General features: G+C 37.9%; 1 protein-coding gene across 3 annotated transcripts in view; it reads left to right on the top strand.

Moving 5' to 3' along the window:
- The first annotated feature begins 677 nt into the window (after positions 1-677).
- Positions 678-13,331, top strand: part of LOC150107491 (endonuclease III-like protein 1) — a 71,149-nt gene continuing 58,495 nt past the window's right edge. Inside the window, exon 1 of one of the 3 annotated variants that reach the window (XM_090391345.1) lies at positions 678-717. Coding sequence is in view for 1 of the 3 variants with exons in the window: in XM_090391343.1 (XP_090247469.1) it covers positions 1,166-1,179 (14 nt within the window). In the remaining 2 variants the exon portion in view is untranslated. Of the gene's footprint in view, positions 718-967; positions 1,180-13,331 lie in introns of those variants that run through there. The other 2 variants (XM_090391344.1, XM_090391343.1) reach the window with 2 other exon arrangements.

The raw sequence follows: 13,331 nt of genomic DNA, 5'->3' as shown, positions 1-13,331 counted from the left end.
ATTCGAGTTAAGCGGCATTATGCCATTGACTCCATATTAAATAACTGTTTGTAAAACAAAGGTTGGGAGTCAGTGGTTGAATCGCTAGGACTATAGCTGGTATTAGAAAGCCAGATTTAATTGCATAGAAGGATGAAAGCGTTTGGGTTACTGGTGCTCAGATGGTGGGTACTGGGCGCCCACTTGTTGTCAGTCTCATATTATGAGCAGAATATACATCTTGCTCGACAGGTTGAAGAAGAGTTTGGGATAGCTCCTCATTTCACTAGTGCTGCTATCTCCTTTCATGGTGTATGGTTCAATGAGAGTTACAAAGACTTGACTTCTGTAGGCATTACTTCGTCAGACATTAAGATCTTGTCTCTTTAGAGCTTTGCAGGGCACACTGGTGGCTTGGTGTCGTCACCAACAAATGACTTCTAGAATACCTCGTACCGGCGTGGGACAGATTTTGATGTTTTTTTTTTGGCTTCTGCCTTTCGGGTCTATTGGGGAAAAGGCTTCGGCCTCTGCTATATGCAGTATCTGAAATGCAGTGCTACATAGTATGCAGCACCGCATTTCAGTGAGAAGATTTATAAAATAAAATAAAATATGATTATAGGTTCGTTCTTCACTACCATGTGGGTGATGGATGTTACGTGAACCAGTAATCATACATGGTCCGTTTTCAGCTTATTTGTTGTTTCTCGTCTACTCTCCATAAGAGAATAAAAGGTGTTAGCTGATTATTTATGTATTTATTTTTTATTTTTTGTGTGTGTTTATTTATTTAATAATTTTTACTTTGGCCTCTTGTAATTAATCTATTTTTACCTTCAAAAATTTTTACGCTCTTTGCAGTTTAGTATACGGTACTATTTGCAATTAATATTATGTTCCCCCTCCCTCTCTCCTATTGGCGGTTGTACTGCACGCAGCATGAAATAAATCGCATATGGTTATTAGCACGTGTTGGGGATAGCTGTGTATTAGTGGTGTGAGTTTTGTAAAACTATTTGTAAAGTGTAATAAGAGCTTAATTTGTGTGGATAGTAGATGTTTTATAAAGAAAAGATATATATGTATTTTTCATATGCAACCAGGAATTTTTGCTTCGTTTAACAGACACAGTGTCATTAAGGTTGCTACTTTTGAAAGTTTCTGAATATGGACATCACAACCAATGACTTGTGTACAGTATATATCTAAACTGAACTCGAACCTTATGTTTTTAATTTAATAAATTGGAATCTGTTTACTCTAGATACACTTAAATTTCAACACAAGTAAAGTATGGAGGCCGTAGTTAGCTGTTAGAAATCATAGTCAAATAAGCATGTACAATTTAATATTTTCTTTATATATTATTCTATATATTTGAAGTGTTTAACGTCGGCCTCCAAGGAATCAGTTCTTTTTATTTTTGGGAGAAGACTCAAAGCGCTTGGCAAGGATTTTAAATCAAAGCCAACACAATGCTCTATTTACTAATTCAGTACAGTTTCATTATGGAAAATATACTTTACACTGGGGTATACTGAATAAGGTGTGATTTTGTTGTACTTGGTTTTAAAAGGTTTGTTTGGAAGAAATTTAGGTGCTGTTTTTATTGTCTTCAGAACTTTGAAATTTTATGAGTAGAGAGGTTTTCTTCTCTCTCTCTTTTGTTTAAATATCTGCAACATGACTAATAAATTCCAAACTTTTCAACTTTCTTTCATAGTTACACAACGAACAGCATTCATTATTAAAAAACATTATGGAAAAGCTATTGCGTTTTAGAAAAACTTTGGCTTAACTCTAACAGTTTTTCAGTTTTTTACTTTCACATGCTTGCAAAAATGAAAAACTCATGAAAATATTTTCACAAGGTTTATGATTATTACTGAGCATTCCCAGGGACTCATGGAGGAAGATCCCTATTTCACACATCTATCATTACTTCTTGATGAAGAGATTTATTGAACATTCATAACTTCTGCTGGTAATTTATTCTATTCACTCAGCACATGCAATGAAACTTGTTCTTTCTCCACCTTCCAATAATGAAAAATCTCTCCTCTACCATACACTTTCCTTATTAAAATTACCCCATAATGATTTCCTCCTCCTCATTTGATATTTGGCTAAATTTTTTTTGTCATCCTCTACATTTTGAAATCCATAAACATTCCACTAAATATCTTATTCTACTTCCATCTCATACAACAATTCTACTTCAAAACCCTAACATGGCATTCCACCTTAAGTAGGTATGATTCTGCTGAGTGATCAATATCTCCCCTGCCCCTCTCTTCCTCTTATCCTTCTTATACTTATAGAAAATACCATAACCATTTATTTCTGTTCCCATAAGTACATCATCTACATCTGACCATGTCTTTTTTGAATGAGTTGTTCTTTGTTTTCTGTTCTTGATACTCCTGGCATTTGTAAACAAACATGGTAACTCACCATGTTTGTTTTGCACCCATAACCTGTCCAACCAATACTACCTTTCAGCCTTAACTATCCTTCTCATCATAACAGTATCATATTTCTGTTGGATAATTATAGTATCACTTCAGTATTGAGGCAGAAAGAGGCTTGTAGGTTTTCTTATTGAGTCATTAATATTCTGTAGTTTGGTAATAATAATCCACAAACTGTTGATTGGAATTATAGATGACTTAAATTTAATGTAAGTCATATAGTTAGTGTAATATATGTAAATTATATTATTATTTTAATATTCAGTTAACTTGGTAATTGATGGATTATTTTTGAGTGATACTAAGTGATCAGATAATTGTAAGGGCCTATGATTTTAACTGATTACTATATGTAATGACAAAATATTGTAATCTGATATTTCATGGGTATTTTTGGTTTTCAGTATATATTCAATAAAAATATTATTATTATTATTACGTGACACCTCCAGGGAGTCCAAAGACTCATTGAGCAAGGGCACCTACTCCACAATTCTCTGTCTCCACCAACTACACCAATGCCATCTACTGCCCACTACCACTTCCACAGACAATCACAAACATCCATACCCATGGCGGGATTTGAACCCACATCCTTTTGGCTGGAGAGCGGATACGCTAACCAGGCTGTCCATATGTAAGAAGAATTATCATTAAATGCAGATTTGCCCTATTATCCATGGCCCTTGTGTTTCTGCGACATAAGCAGAATTTGGGGATCTTGATTCATTGGGGCATCCAAATTCTTTGGCCTCTTGTACTGTGGGGGAGGGGGGGGGTTCATGGTACTATAAAGTAGTTCACCAATACTGGACAACCTCAGTTTACATGCTATTAGCAGACTTGTTTTTGATGGAAAAGATGTAGATTTTACCGTATCATAATTTGGATTACCAAGACAATGACAAGAACTTTCTAAATTATTATTATTATCATCCCAAGACCACATGGAGTCAAAGACTCATCTAGGAGGTCCTTTTGTCATACACACACACACACACACACACACACAGCTCATCATACTGTACCTCAAACACATCCAAATTCTCTGCAGACACCACCCTCTCAGGCAAGGCATTTTAATCATTCACAACTCTGTATTTAAAAAGACATGCTTCTCACTCCTCCTGATCACACCTTCCTTATACAGCTTACAGGGATGACCTCTGGTTCTCCCCTAATCTCCCTCTGTTTTTCTGTAAAATCTCTTCAACATTGAGCCTATGATACAACCCCCTTATTAACTTGTAGGTCTCTATCATATTACCCCTCTTCCTCCTATCCACTAGACTGTAAATTGCACCTTCTCAACCTTTCCTCATATTCGACATTCCAGAGATCAGATTCCTTCAATCTTGAGTTGGCAAATCCCGAAATTAGCACTTAGTTTTCTTTTCTTGTGGTCCTGAAAAGGACCGTTTGGTGATTGTGTAGTTTGCAATTTCATGTGTCTATAGCCAGGAGATCGTTAAGATAGGTCTGGCTGCCAGCAGTCACTCTAGTTCATTTAGCATTACCCAGGGTGCACCACATGGAGGCGAGCTAGGAATATACCCCACCAAGCATAAATTCTACATTACAACTTAGTTTCCCAAATTTTAAAACCTTACATTTTGCAACATTGAACTTGCATCTCCATTCCCATGCTCATACACTCAATCTGTTCTTGTAAGGCTACAACATCTTCTCTGCTTTTCGTAGTTTGTTCCAACTTTGCATCATCTGCAAACAACTGAATATCCCCATCCAAATCTTTGCCAATATCATTAAAAACAGGTTAAACAGCAATGGCCCTAAATCAGACCTCTGAGGCACACTACTACTGACTTTCCTCTTCCAGGATATTGCTGCCCAATATGCAACTTGCTGATACCCATCAGATAGCCAGTCTCCAATGCACTAATCTGATATCCAACTCCATCCGCTCTAGTTTGACTATCAACTTATTATGCAGTAATCTATCAAAAGCCTTTGCAAAATGTAAGTATACTACTGTGTATCCCTCTCTTCTGTACAAGGAAGCTGTCACCTTATTGTAATAAGTAAGTAAGTAGATTACTAAAACCTGGCCTCCCATTATCAAATCCATGCTGTCCATCAAAGATAATACCGTTGTTGTCAACCCAATTCTGGATCCTAGTTCTCACCAGCTTATCCAACAACTTAACCACAACAGCTGACAAACAGATAGGCCTATAATTTGATGCTTGCGTTCTATCACCTTCAGTGCTGCCCTGTGGGTAAGAGGTGCCTTTGTTCAAAGTTATTTCAACATCCCCATAAAATAGAATTTATTATTTATCGTCTTGAAATGGCACCCCTCCTGATCAGGCATCTTTGTGCAGGGCACAACCAGCACACCATCTGCATGGGGCTGCCATGATCACCTCCCTTGTGAAGCGGCACAATCTTGCCCTCCTTCCACTCTTTTGGAACTCAACCCAGTACAAGACTCATATTTGAACAAATGTCAAGGCAGATGCCAACTCCGTGGCACATTCTTTCAGAATATATGGCGATATATTATCAAGTCTCATAGCCTTATTAACAACAAGTTTGCTCAATTCCCTATATACCTTTTACTCACTGTCAGTTCTCCTCCCCATCATCAACTGCTCTCGAACTCTCCATGATGTCACATTCACAAGAATGAAAGACCTTTATCAACTGCTCATTAAGTATCTCCACTACATCTTCTGCAGCAGTTGTCCTTATACCATTTTCTCCAATCAATGTATAATCCTTCCATAACCATTCCTTTTTTTTTTTTTTGCTGACTACAAATTGAAACTTGCATTCTCTTTGACTTCATTAACTAACTGCTGCTCATACTTCACTTTTGCTATCCTTACCAACCAAGTCACCCTCCTTGCCTGGCTTTTGTAATCTACATGGAATTGGTCATTACCACTTCTCTTATGCTGCCTCCATAATGCCTTTTTCCTCTGTATCACATGCTTAATCTCTTCATTCATCTATTTCATACCTTCCTTATTTAACCTTCTGACCCTTGGAATACATTTAGACATTGCTTCTACTAGACAGTTCTTGAATATCCCTCAAGTTGCACTGTTCTCTTTTCCAGCTAGTTCCTCATTCCATGCTACACTTCAAACTATCCTGAGCTCCTCATAATCACCACCCTTGTATTTTTTCTTTTAAGGTTACACGGTGATCAGCACTCATATTTGTAAATTTAGGGACACAAATTTTATTTTATTAGTAATTAATAAAATAATCTGTTCAACACGTGTGTTTTTGTGTCCCTAAATTTACAAATATGACCACCCTTGTAGTTCCACTTATACGCTTTCCCCACAGAAGACCTCACATAGCTGGCAACCACCTAGGTAATCACTTCACGGTCACTCTCACCAACTGGAGGTGGTTTGACACCCCCATTTATAATTACATCCTCTGATGAGATGATCAAATCCAAGACCCTCAATCCTTGTGTGCCCTCTGTTACATACTGTCTGGGGTAGTTGTCCCTCAAAAACTCAAGAAACTCATTTTCTTTACTTCCAGTTGCTATCTGATCATCACAGTCCATATTGCCTTAATTGAAATCACCCATAATGATCGCCCTTTTCTTATTTTCTTGGCTAATTTGATTATACATTTTGTAGTCACTACCATCCACTTTACCAGGTCTATTACAACATCCAACTAAGTATTTCATTCTATTCATCTCTATCCTACACTGCCTCAAAACCACTGGCACTATTTCCCTCTTGCATCTCTACTTTGTATGAACATAACTCATTCTCTATCATCAATAGCACTATCCCACCCTTTTTACCCTTTCTGTTCTTACAAAACACATCATACCCTTCCATCTCTATTCAGTTCTATTCTCTAAATAATAATTTATCACAGTGATTTTTTTTTCAGGCAGTAAAAATCAGAGCATGGCAAACTAAAATGTTTTCAGTTTAATACCATTTCAGGTAAAAAAAAATACAGGCAAGTTTTAGAAAAGAAAACAAATGTAAATAGCACTGTATGAAATAAATTCTATGCATGTAAATATGTTGAAATTTGTAGGAAAAAAGACAGATAATAATTCCAAAATTCCTTTCAAATTTCTGCTGCAAATTTGGATTAGATACTAACTAATACCATCTTTCATATAATATAAAGATATTATATCATATAAAGATATTTATCTATCTCTCCCTTCTATATATCTTTCTTCATTTCCTGTAGAGCCTTATATTCACTATTGGATATGTTGGTTTTTGGTGGTCTTGTTTGGTGAGAACATAGGCTACATCCAGTCTAATATTGTTGGCGATGTGGTTTGGAAGGTGGCAGATACCACATTCAATCTGGATCATAATTTCTTCGGCTGGTATTTTACTAGGAGCAATGGCGAAATTGTGGCCATGTGACTCCCTTCCATATGATTCAGACAGCTTGAGTCTCCTCCTAATGAGAAGTCATGGTGAAATAATGCAGCCAGTACACCACTCCTCTGCTGCATCCCTAATGGAGGTATTCATAACTATAGTCTGTGTGTGTTCACGGGGCCGATTTGCCTACTTGCTGGGAAAAAAACCCATCCAAACTGGGAGAAAAACCCTACTGCCCATGCCCAAGACCAGCTAACTTGGCTATGACTAAGGAAGATCCTTAAGCTCCTCACGTTTCCAACGAGAATCAAACCTAGGACACTCCTCCCCCCAGGCATGTGGTTGTGAAGCGCACAGCCACTAGGCTAACCGCGTGTCCTATAAAGATGTACATACATTTATATGGTGAGACCATGGAAAGTACAAAGAATTTTTCTCGTTTTTTATTTATTATATGATTACTGGGGGGGGTCTACGCCCCCCTGTGTTCCAGACTGGTAGGCCGGTTCTTGAATTCTGATGACTCAAATTTTGAAGACTCAAAGGGGGGATGCCTAGGGTAGCACCTGAGTGTTATCTTCAAAAGGGGAGCTATGCCCCCCCCCCCTGGCACCTACAGCACCCAACTCCCCGAGTTTCGGACTGGTAGGCCAGTTCTCCCTGAATTCTGATGACTCGAAAGGGGGTTCCACCCCCTGCTGCCTAGGGTAGCACCTGAGTGTCATCTTCAAAAGGGGACTCTGCCCCCCCCCCCCCCCCCCGGTGCCTACGCCGCCAAACCCTCCCGAGTTCTGGACTGGTAGGCCAGTTCTCCTTGAATGCTGATGACTCGAAAGGGGGTTCTGGTGCCTACGGGGCCCAACCACACTCGGGGGTTGGGCTCTTTGAATTCTGATGACTCGAATTTTGAAGCCTCAACATTCAGGGTAGCCCCTGAGTTTCAAAACATGACATAAAAAGGCTTATAATTTTATATATATAGGGTAGATTTGTTGACACTGGAGTAATATTTTAAGACTGGTTTTAAGTAGGAATTATACTTCAAAGGAAATTATAATCTTGTTTAATCCTAGTTTAAGCAAAGTTTTGCACATGAAATATCCTTGGTGACTAGGCTAGTTGTATATAGAGGCTGTTGACCACATCAGTTGCTTTTCTTCCTTTTAGATGCATATGTATTGCTATGTGTTAAGGGAGACTTGCTACCCAGATTGGTTTGACCTTTATTCAGGACTCTGCACTGGGAGCCTAACCTGGGAAAATACCACGGTTGAATTAATACAGATATCATATGTTTTCCATATGCAAGTAATCAACTTATTATTAAATGACCCTGGATTAAAGATAGTTGTAGAAAGATTTTTTTCACTTGGTACAAAGTAAATGATACTTGACGTGAAATTATATTCTTGTTTAATCTTTTTTTATCCACATGTAAGCAAACAATGTGAAGATCTTCATTACTAGGCTAAGGTCAGACTGGTCTGAGTAATGATCTTCTCTTTATGCATAGTAATTAGCAATATACACATCTGAAAGGAAGTATGATTTGCATTATAGGATAAAGACAGTTGATAAAGCCTCTGTATATAAGTAGCTTAGTTGTGAAGATACTTCATGTTCAAACTGTGTTTGTTTATGCTTGGATAAAGGATTAAACAAGAATAAAATTTCTTGTCAAGTATAATTTACTTTGCAACTAGTGAAAAAAATGCATTAAACAGCATTTGAATGGTCTTAGAGTTGTTTGGAGAAAGTGTTGTTCAGTGAGAGGTTGGAAATACAAATTCAAAGAAACTGGAGGTATTGGGGGAGGAGGAATTGCTGTTGAGCATGCGTGTCTATCCCCACCCAGGACAAATGAGTGTGAGTACAGAAATGATCATTTACAGCTTAGTACAGTTTCCTATTTCAAATCTAAATGAGTAGGTAACGATGCTATGGAAGAGTAACAGGGGTCCCACGGGAATGTTGAAATGCATGAATAGGAATGCTAGAAGTATCAGAAATAAACACAAGGCATTTTTGGCATTTGTCAGTGCGACTCGATCAAAAATTATTGACATCAGTGAGACCTGGTTGTCAGAAAATCATATAGGGATAGAATGTAAAGGATATTGTATTTTTAGAGAGTACAGAAGGAGGGATATTACTAATGATAACTGAAGAACTTCATCAATAGATGTTAAGGAGGATTTTAGATCAGAAGGAGATGAATCATTTGATGCTATCTGGTGTGAGAGAGGGCAATAGGACAAAATATATTGTTGGTTGCTGCTATAGGCCAAAGGTTCCAGAGGAAATGAGGATGCCATCCATCAGCAAAATTAATGCAATGAGGGAAGGTTGAACAATTATTATGGGGGGAATTTCAACTATGGTGATTATAGATTAAACTGAGGAAAGGGCATTTGGCAGGATGGAAGTGCAATTTATACATTTACTTAGAGATAATTACTGAAACAGCATGTGATGAAGGGAACTAGGAGTTTGAGAGTCTTGAATCTGATAATAGCATCAGAAGATATATTCATAACCACAGAAGAAAGGACCTACAAATTTGGTAATTATTATTATTATTATTATTAATCAAGACCTCCAGGGAGTCAGGAACTCATCAAAGGAGGCCATGCTATTTGCACCAGCTGTCATACCTGTGTTTGAATTCGTTCACGCTACTTGCACACACAACATCCAGCAGCAATCCATTCCAATCATGCACTACTCTATGAAAGAAAAATCTAGACTAATCCCCTTCGTAACAACATTCATTCCCAAGTTCCATAGATGCCCTCATGTCCTTTCTCCACCCTCCATAAAATGAAAAATTTGCTTTACTCAAACTCTGTATAACCCTTTCTGAAGTTTGTAACTTGCAATTATATTATCCCCTCTTTCTCCTGTTTGCTAGTGTCTGCAGCCTGCAAATTCTCCATTTGTCTTCCTTAATCAGTATTCCAATCCTGATATCATTTTTGACACTCTCCTTTTGCACCTACTCTCCACTATCAGAATCACCATGGAAACCAGAAGATCAGACCTGCATGCAATAGTCCAAATGAGGTCTTATCAAGGCCCTTGTAAAGAGGCAAAATGACTTCCTTATCTTTACATGTCAAGGTTCATTTCAGCATTGCCATTATTCTGCAAGCTGTATTTACAATTTTTGCTATATAACCCTTAAACGTCATCTTCCTGTCTACTAAAACTCCAACTAGCCTCATCAGTTTCTTCTAGCATAATCCCACCAATATAATATGATATTGGATATCTAATCACACCCAAGTGTATGACCTTATATTTATTAACATTGAATTATGATTATCACAAACTTATGAAGTACCTTGGAGCAGTGCTATGGTATAAGAAGTTAAAATGAAAGAATGTCAGTTGTGTATTGGAAGTTACCCAGGGTCAGGAGGATAAACCAATTAGGAGTTAAATGGATGAGTAGAGATATAAAGTAGTAGATGCAAATGCAGAAACATTGTGGAGAGAATATAAAGAAAAAGGTTAACAACATGCTTATGAACAATACAAAGTGCAAGCAAGAAGTGTGACTAGTGTTGTAAGGAAGGCTAAATCAGATGATGAGAGAAAATTAGCTAAGCAGGCCATAGAAAATCCAAAAGAGTTTTGTAAGGCAGTAAGTAAGGTGAAGAATAATTATGGAAGAGTGACTTTATTCAGTGCTGATGAGAGAAAGGTGACAGAAGTAGAAGAAATAGTTTAGCTAGATGGGGTGTATCATCCAGTGGTAGATATGATAGAGACGGATGCAAGAATTGAGTTAGATGAACTAGAGGCACTTACACTTCTCTTCTAGATTCTCATAGCATGAGCCGACATGCTACCCACCATCCAGTCCAACTACTGTATTCACATTGACATTTTTCAATGTGCAGAGTACCTCCAGTTCCAAGGGAGTGGAAAGAAGGAAAGATAGTTCCATTACATCAAGGTGGCTCAAAGACAGAAGTAGAAAATAACAGCCTAATTAGTATCTCAGGTTATGGTTAAAAGTAAAATTCAGGAATAGATTTGAATGTGGCTCAAAGATAGAAATAGAAAATATCAGACCATTTAGTATCTCAGGAATTGTGGTTAAAGTTAAAATTCAAGAATAGATTTGAATGCTATACTCTACAGTGGTAGAGTAGCATTTAAATAAATTGGCAATGTAGGTGAAGAATAATGGTTATTAAATTAATGTTGCAAACTGTTAAGTTCTACACTTCAAGGTGAAAAGATTACATCATCATCATGCTTTTCAAGGATTTAAGCCTAAAGTGGCCTTCCGGCCTTAGAAGTCATCGTTGAATCTCTTTAGAGGACATCCTAGTTTTTTTTTCCCTAATGGTTTGCAATTTAAAACTTGTTTTTGGTAATCTTTCTGTTTTCATTCTTTCACCATCCATTTATGTTTATATATTTTTTTATTTTTTCTGTTACTAATTCCTGGTTTAACTCTTTCATGATTTCTTCATTTCTTTTGTGATTGAATAGAGTATACTTTGCAATTTTTCTCATAAACTTCATTTCAGCTGTTATTAATCTTTGTTTGCTTTTTTTTTTTTTTTTTTTTTTTTTTGGAAGTCAGGATGGCCGAATGGTTTAAGGCTCTTCATTCAGGTCGCAGTACAGTCTTTTGGGCATGTGGGTTCGAATCCCACTTCTGACAGCATTTTTTTCTACAGGGTTTTGTAGCATGCGGTGCTTGTGATATGTATTTGTCCCAGCTAGTTGGATATGTGGTGGGTGAGAGAAGGGGAGAGTGCATATATGCACAAAATGTAGGCAGTGGGAGGAACTTAGTGAGTTAGATATTACAATAACAGTTGTTGTTGCATCAGGTGCAGGAGAATCTCAACCTAGAGAGATGAGTAGTGTGAAAGAGGATGAGAGTAGCGAGCGAAATATGAATGCAAAAATAAGAGTGGGGAGTGTGGAAGGCTTGAATGATTGTGAAGTTTTCAGAGATTGTCTTTATTGGGAGGATGAATGGCCAGCAAGAGTGGCTAACTTGCAGAGAGATAGATGAGCTGGAAGAGGAGGCAGAATGTCTCGGTAATGAGATGAGAAGTATGAAAGATGAGATTAGGTGAATGGAAGAGATGAATGCAAGGCAAATCAGAGTAGGAGAGAGAGAGAGTGTTATGGGAATGATAGAAGAAGAGAGAATAAAAACAGTAGAAGAGAGGGAATGAGAGAGAGTTATGGGAATGATAGAAGAAGAGAGAATGGAAACAGTCAGAGAGAGAGGGAATGAGAAGAATGTGAGGGAGTGCTAGAACCAGGGATAGAGTGATGCCAGGATAGCAGATAAGTAGGGGAATACAGAGAGAAGGAGTTAGAGGGGGGAGAGAGAGAGAGAGAGTGTGTGTGAGGGATGTAGGTGAGCAATCAAGGAATAGAGTGGTAGTAGGTGTGATGTATGGAGACTTCATGAGATAGGATGCCAGAGGAGTGTTTGCCTGGAGGCATGATAAGAAAGTGTGGCTATGGCAATTAAGTAGGGTGAAAGGGTGGATGAGATGATTATGATGGTGGGCACAAATCACTTGAGAGGCAGTGTAAATCGGGTGGTGAGAGATCTGAGATTCATGCTTGAGGTTGTGCAAAAGAAAACAGAGAGAGGAAAAATACTGTGTGTGTGTTACCCAGGTATGATAATGATGAGCTGAGCAGAAGAGCAGTAATAGCCAGAATGTGTCAGAAGAGAGGATTGGAATATGTAGATACTTGGAGGGTATTTGAGGACAGAAGGGAACTGTATGCGAGAGACCACTTGATTTTAATCAGGAAGTGGTCACTACTTATTTCATATCCTCTGTGGGCTCTAACGTCTAAAGAAAACTTTGAAAAAATTACATACTTCATATTATATTGATGGTACTGGATTGCTGGAAATTCATGAGAGTAGTGTTTGGGAAGAATGGTAGACAGAAGTTTAAGTTCAGAAGGTATATTGCAAAAGTTGACAAAATGGTTCAAAGGATTACTAAGATGTTAAAGAACCCATTGACAGGTAAAGATAGGGAGATTATTATTCCTCATAAGGAAGTGTTTATCCACTTGACTGCTCTGTACAGATTTTGTCACCCGTGTTTCTTGGGCATGAGGAAGTGGTAGGAGAGGCTCTAGAAATGGCTCACCAGGATGGTGACAGGTCTGTGGAATCTGCCATATGAAGATAGATTGAAAGTGTGTAGGTTGTAGTTTAGATAACAGGCAGAAGAGAGAGGACAGGACAACCTTATAAATTACTGAAGGGATTCTATAAGATTGACACGAGAAATTTTTCAGTACATGGCAAGTTAGGGAGAAAATAAAAGGCGGGGGGAGGGGTTACCACTAGAAGAGTGTGCAGACTAGATTTTTTGCTCTGAGAGTGGTGAATGAGTAGAGTGAATTATCACAGCTAGTTGTGAGTGCCCCAATAGTGAATGAATTTAAGGAGAGGTATGATGGGCATTGTATGATTAATAATTAGCATGTCTCCGTGATGAGTCTATGACTCCAG

This window comes from Typopeltis vanoorti, chromosome 4 (genome assembly GCF_054136105.1).
Source record: "Typopeltis vanoorti isolate ZY-2024b chromosome 4, IOZ_Tvanoo_1.0, whole genome shotgun sequence".
NCBI lineage: Eukaryota > Metazoa > Arthropoda > Arachnida > Uropygi > Thelyphonidae > Typopeltis > Typopeltis vanoorti.
Note: the sequence above shows the minus strand (reverse complement) of the source record. Positions and strands in the feature narration are given on the sequence as shown.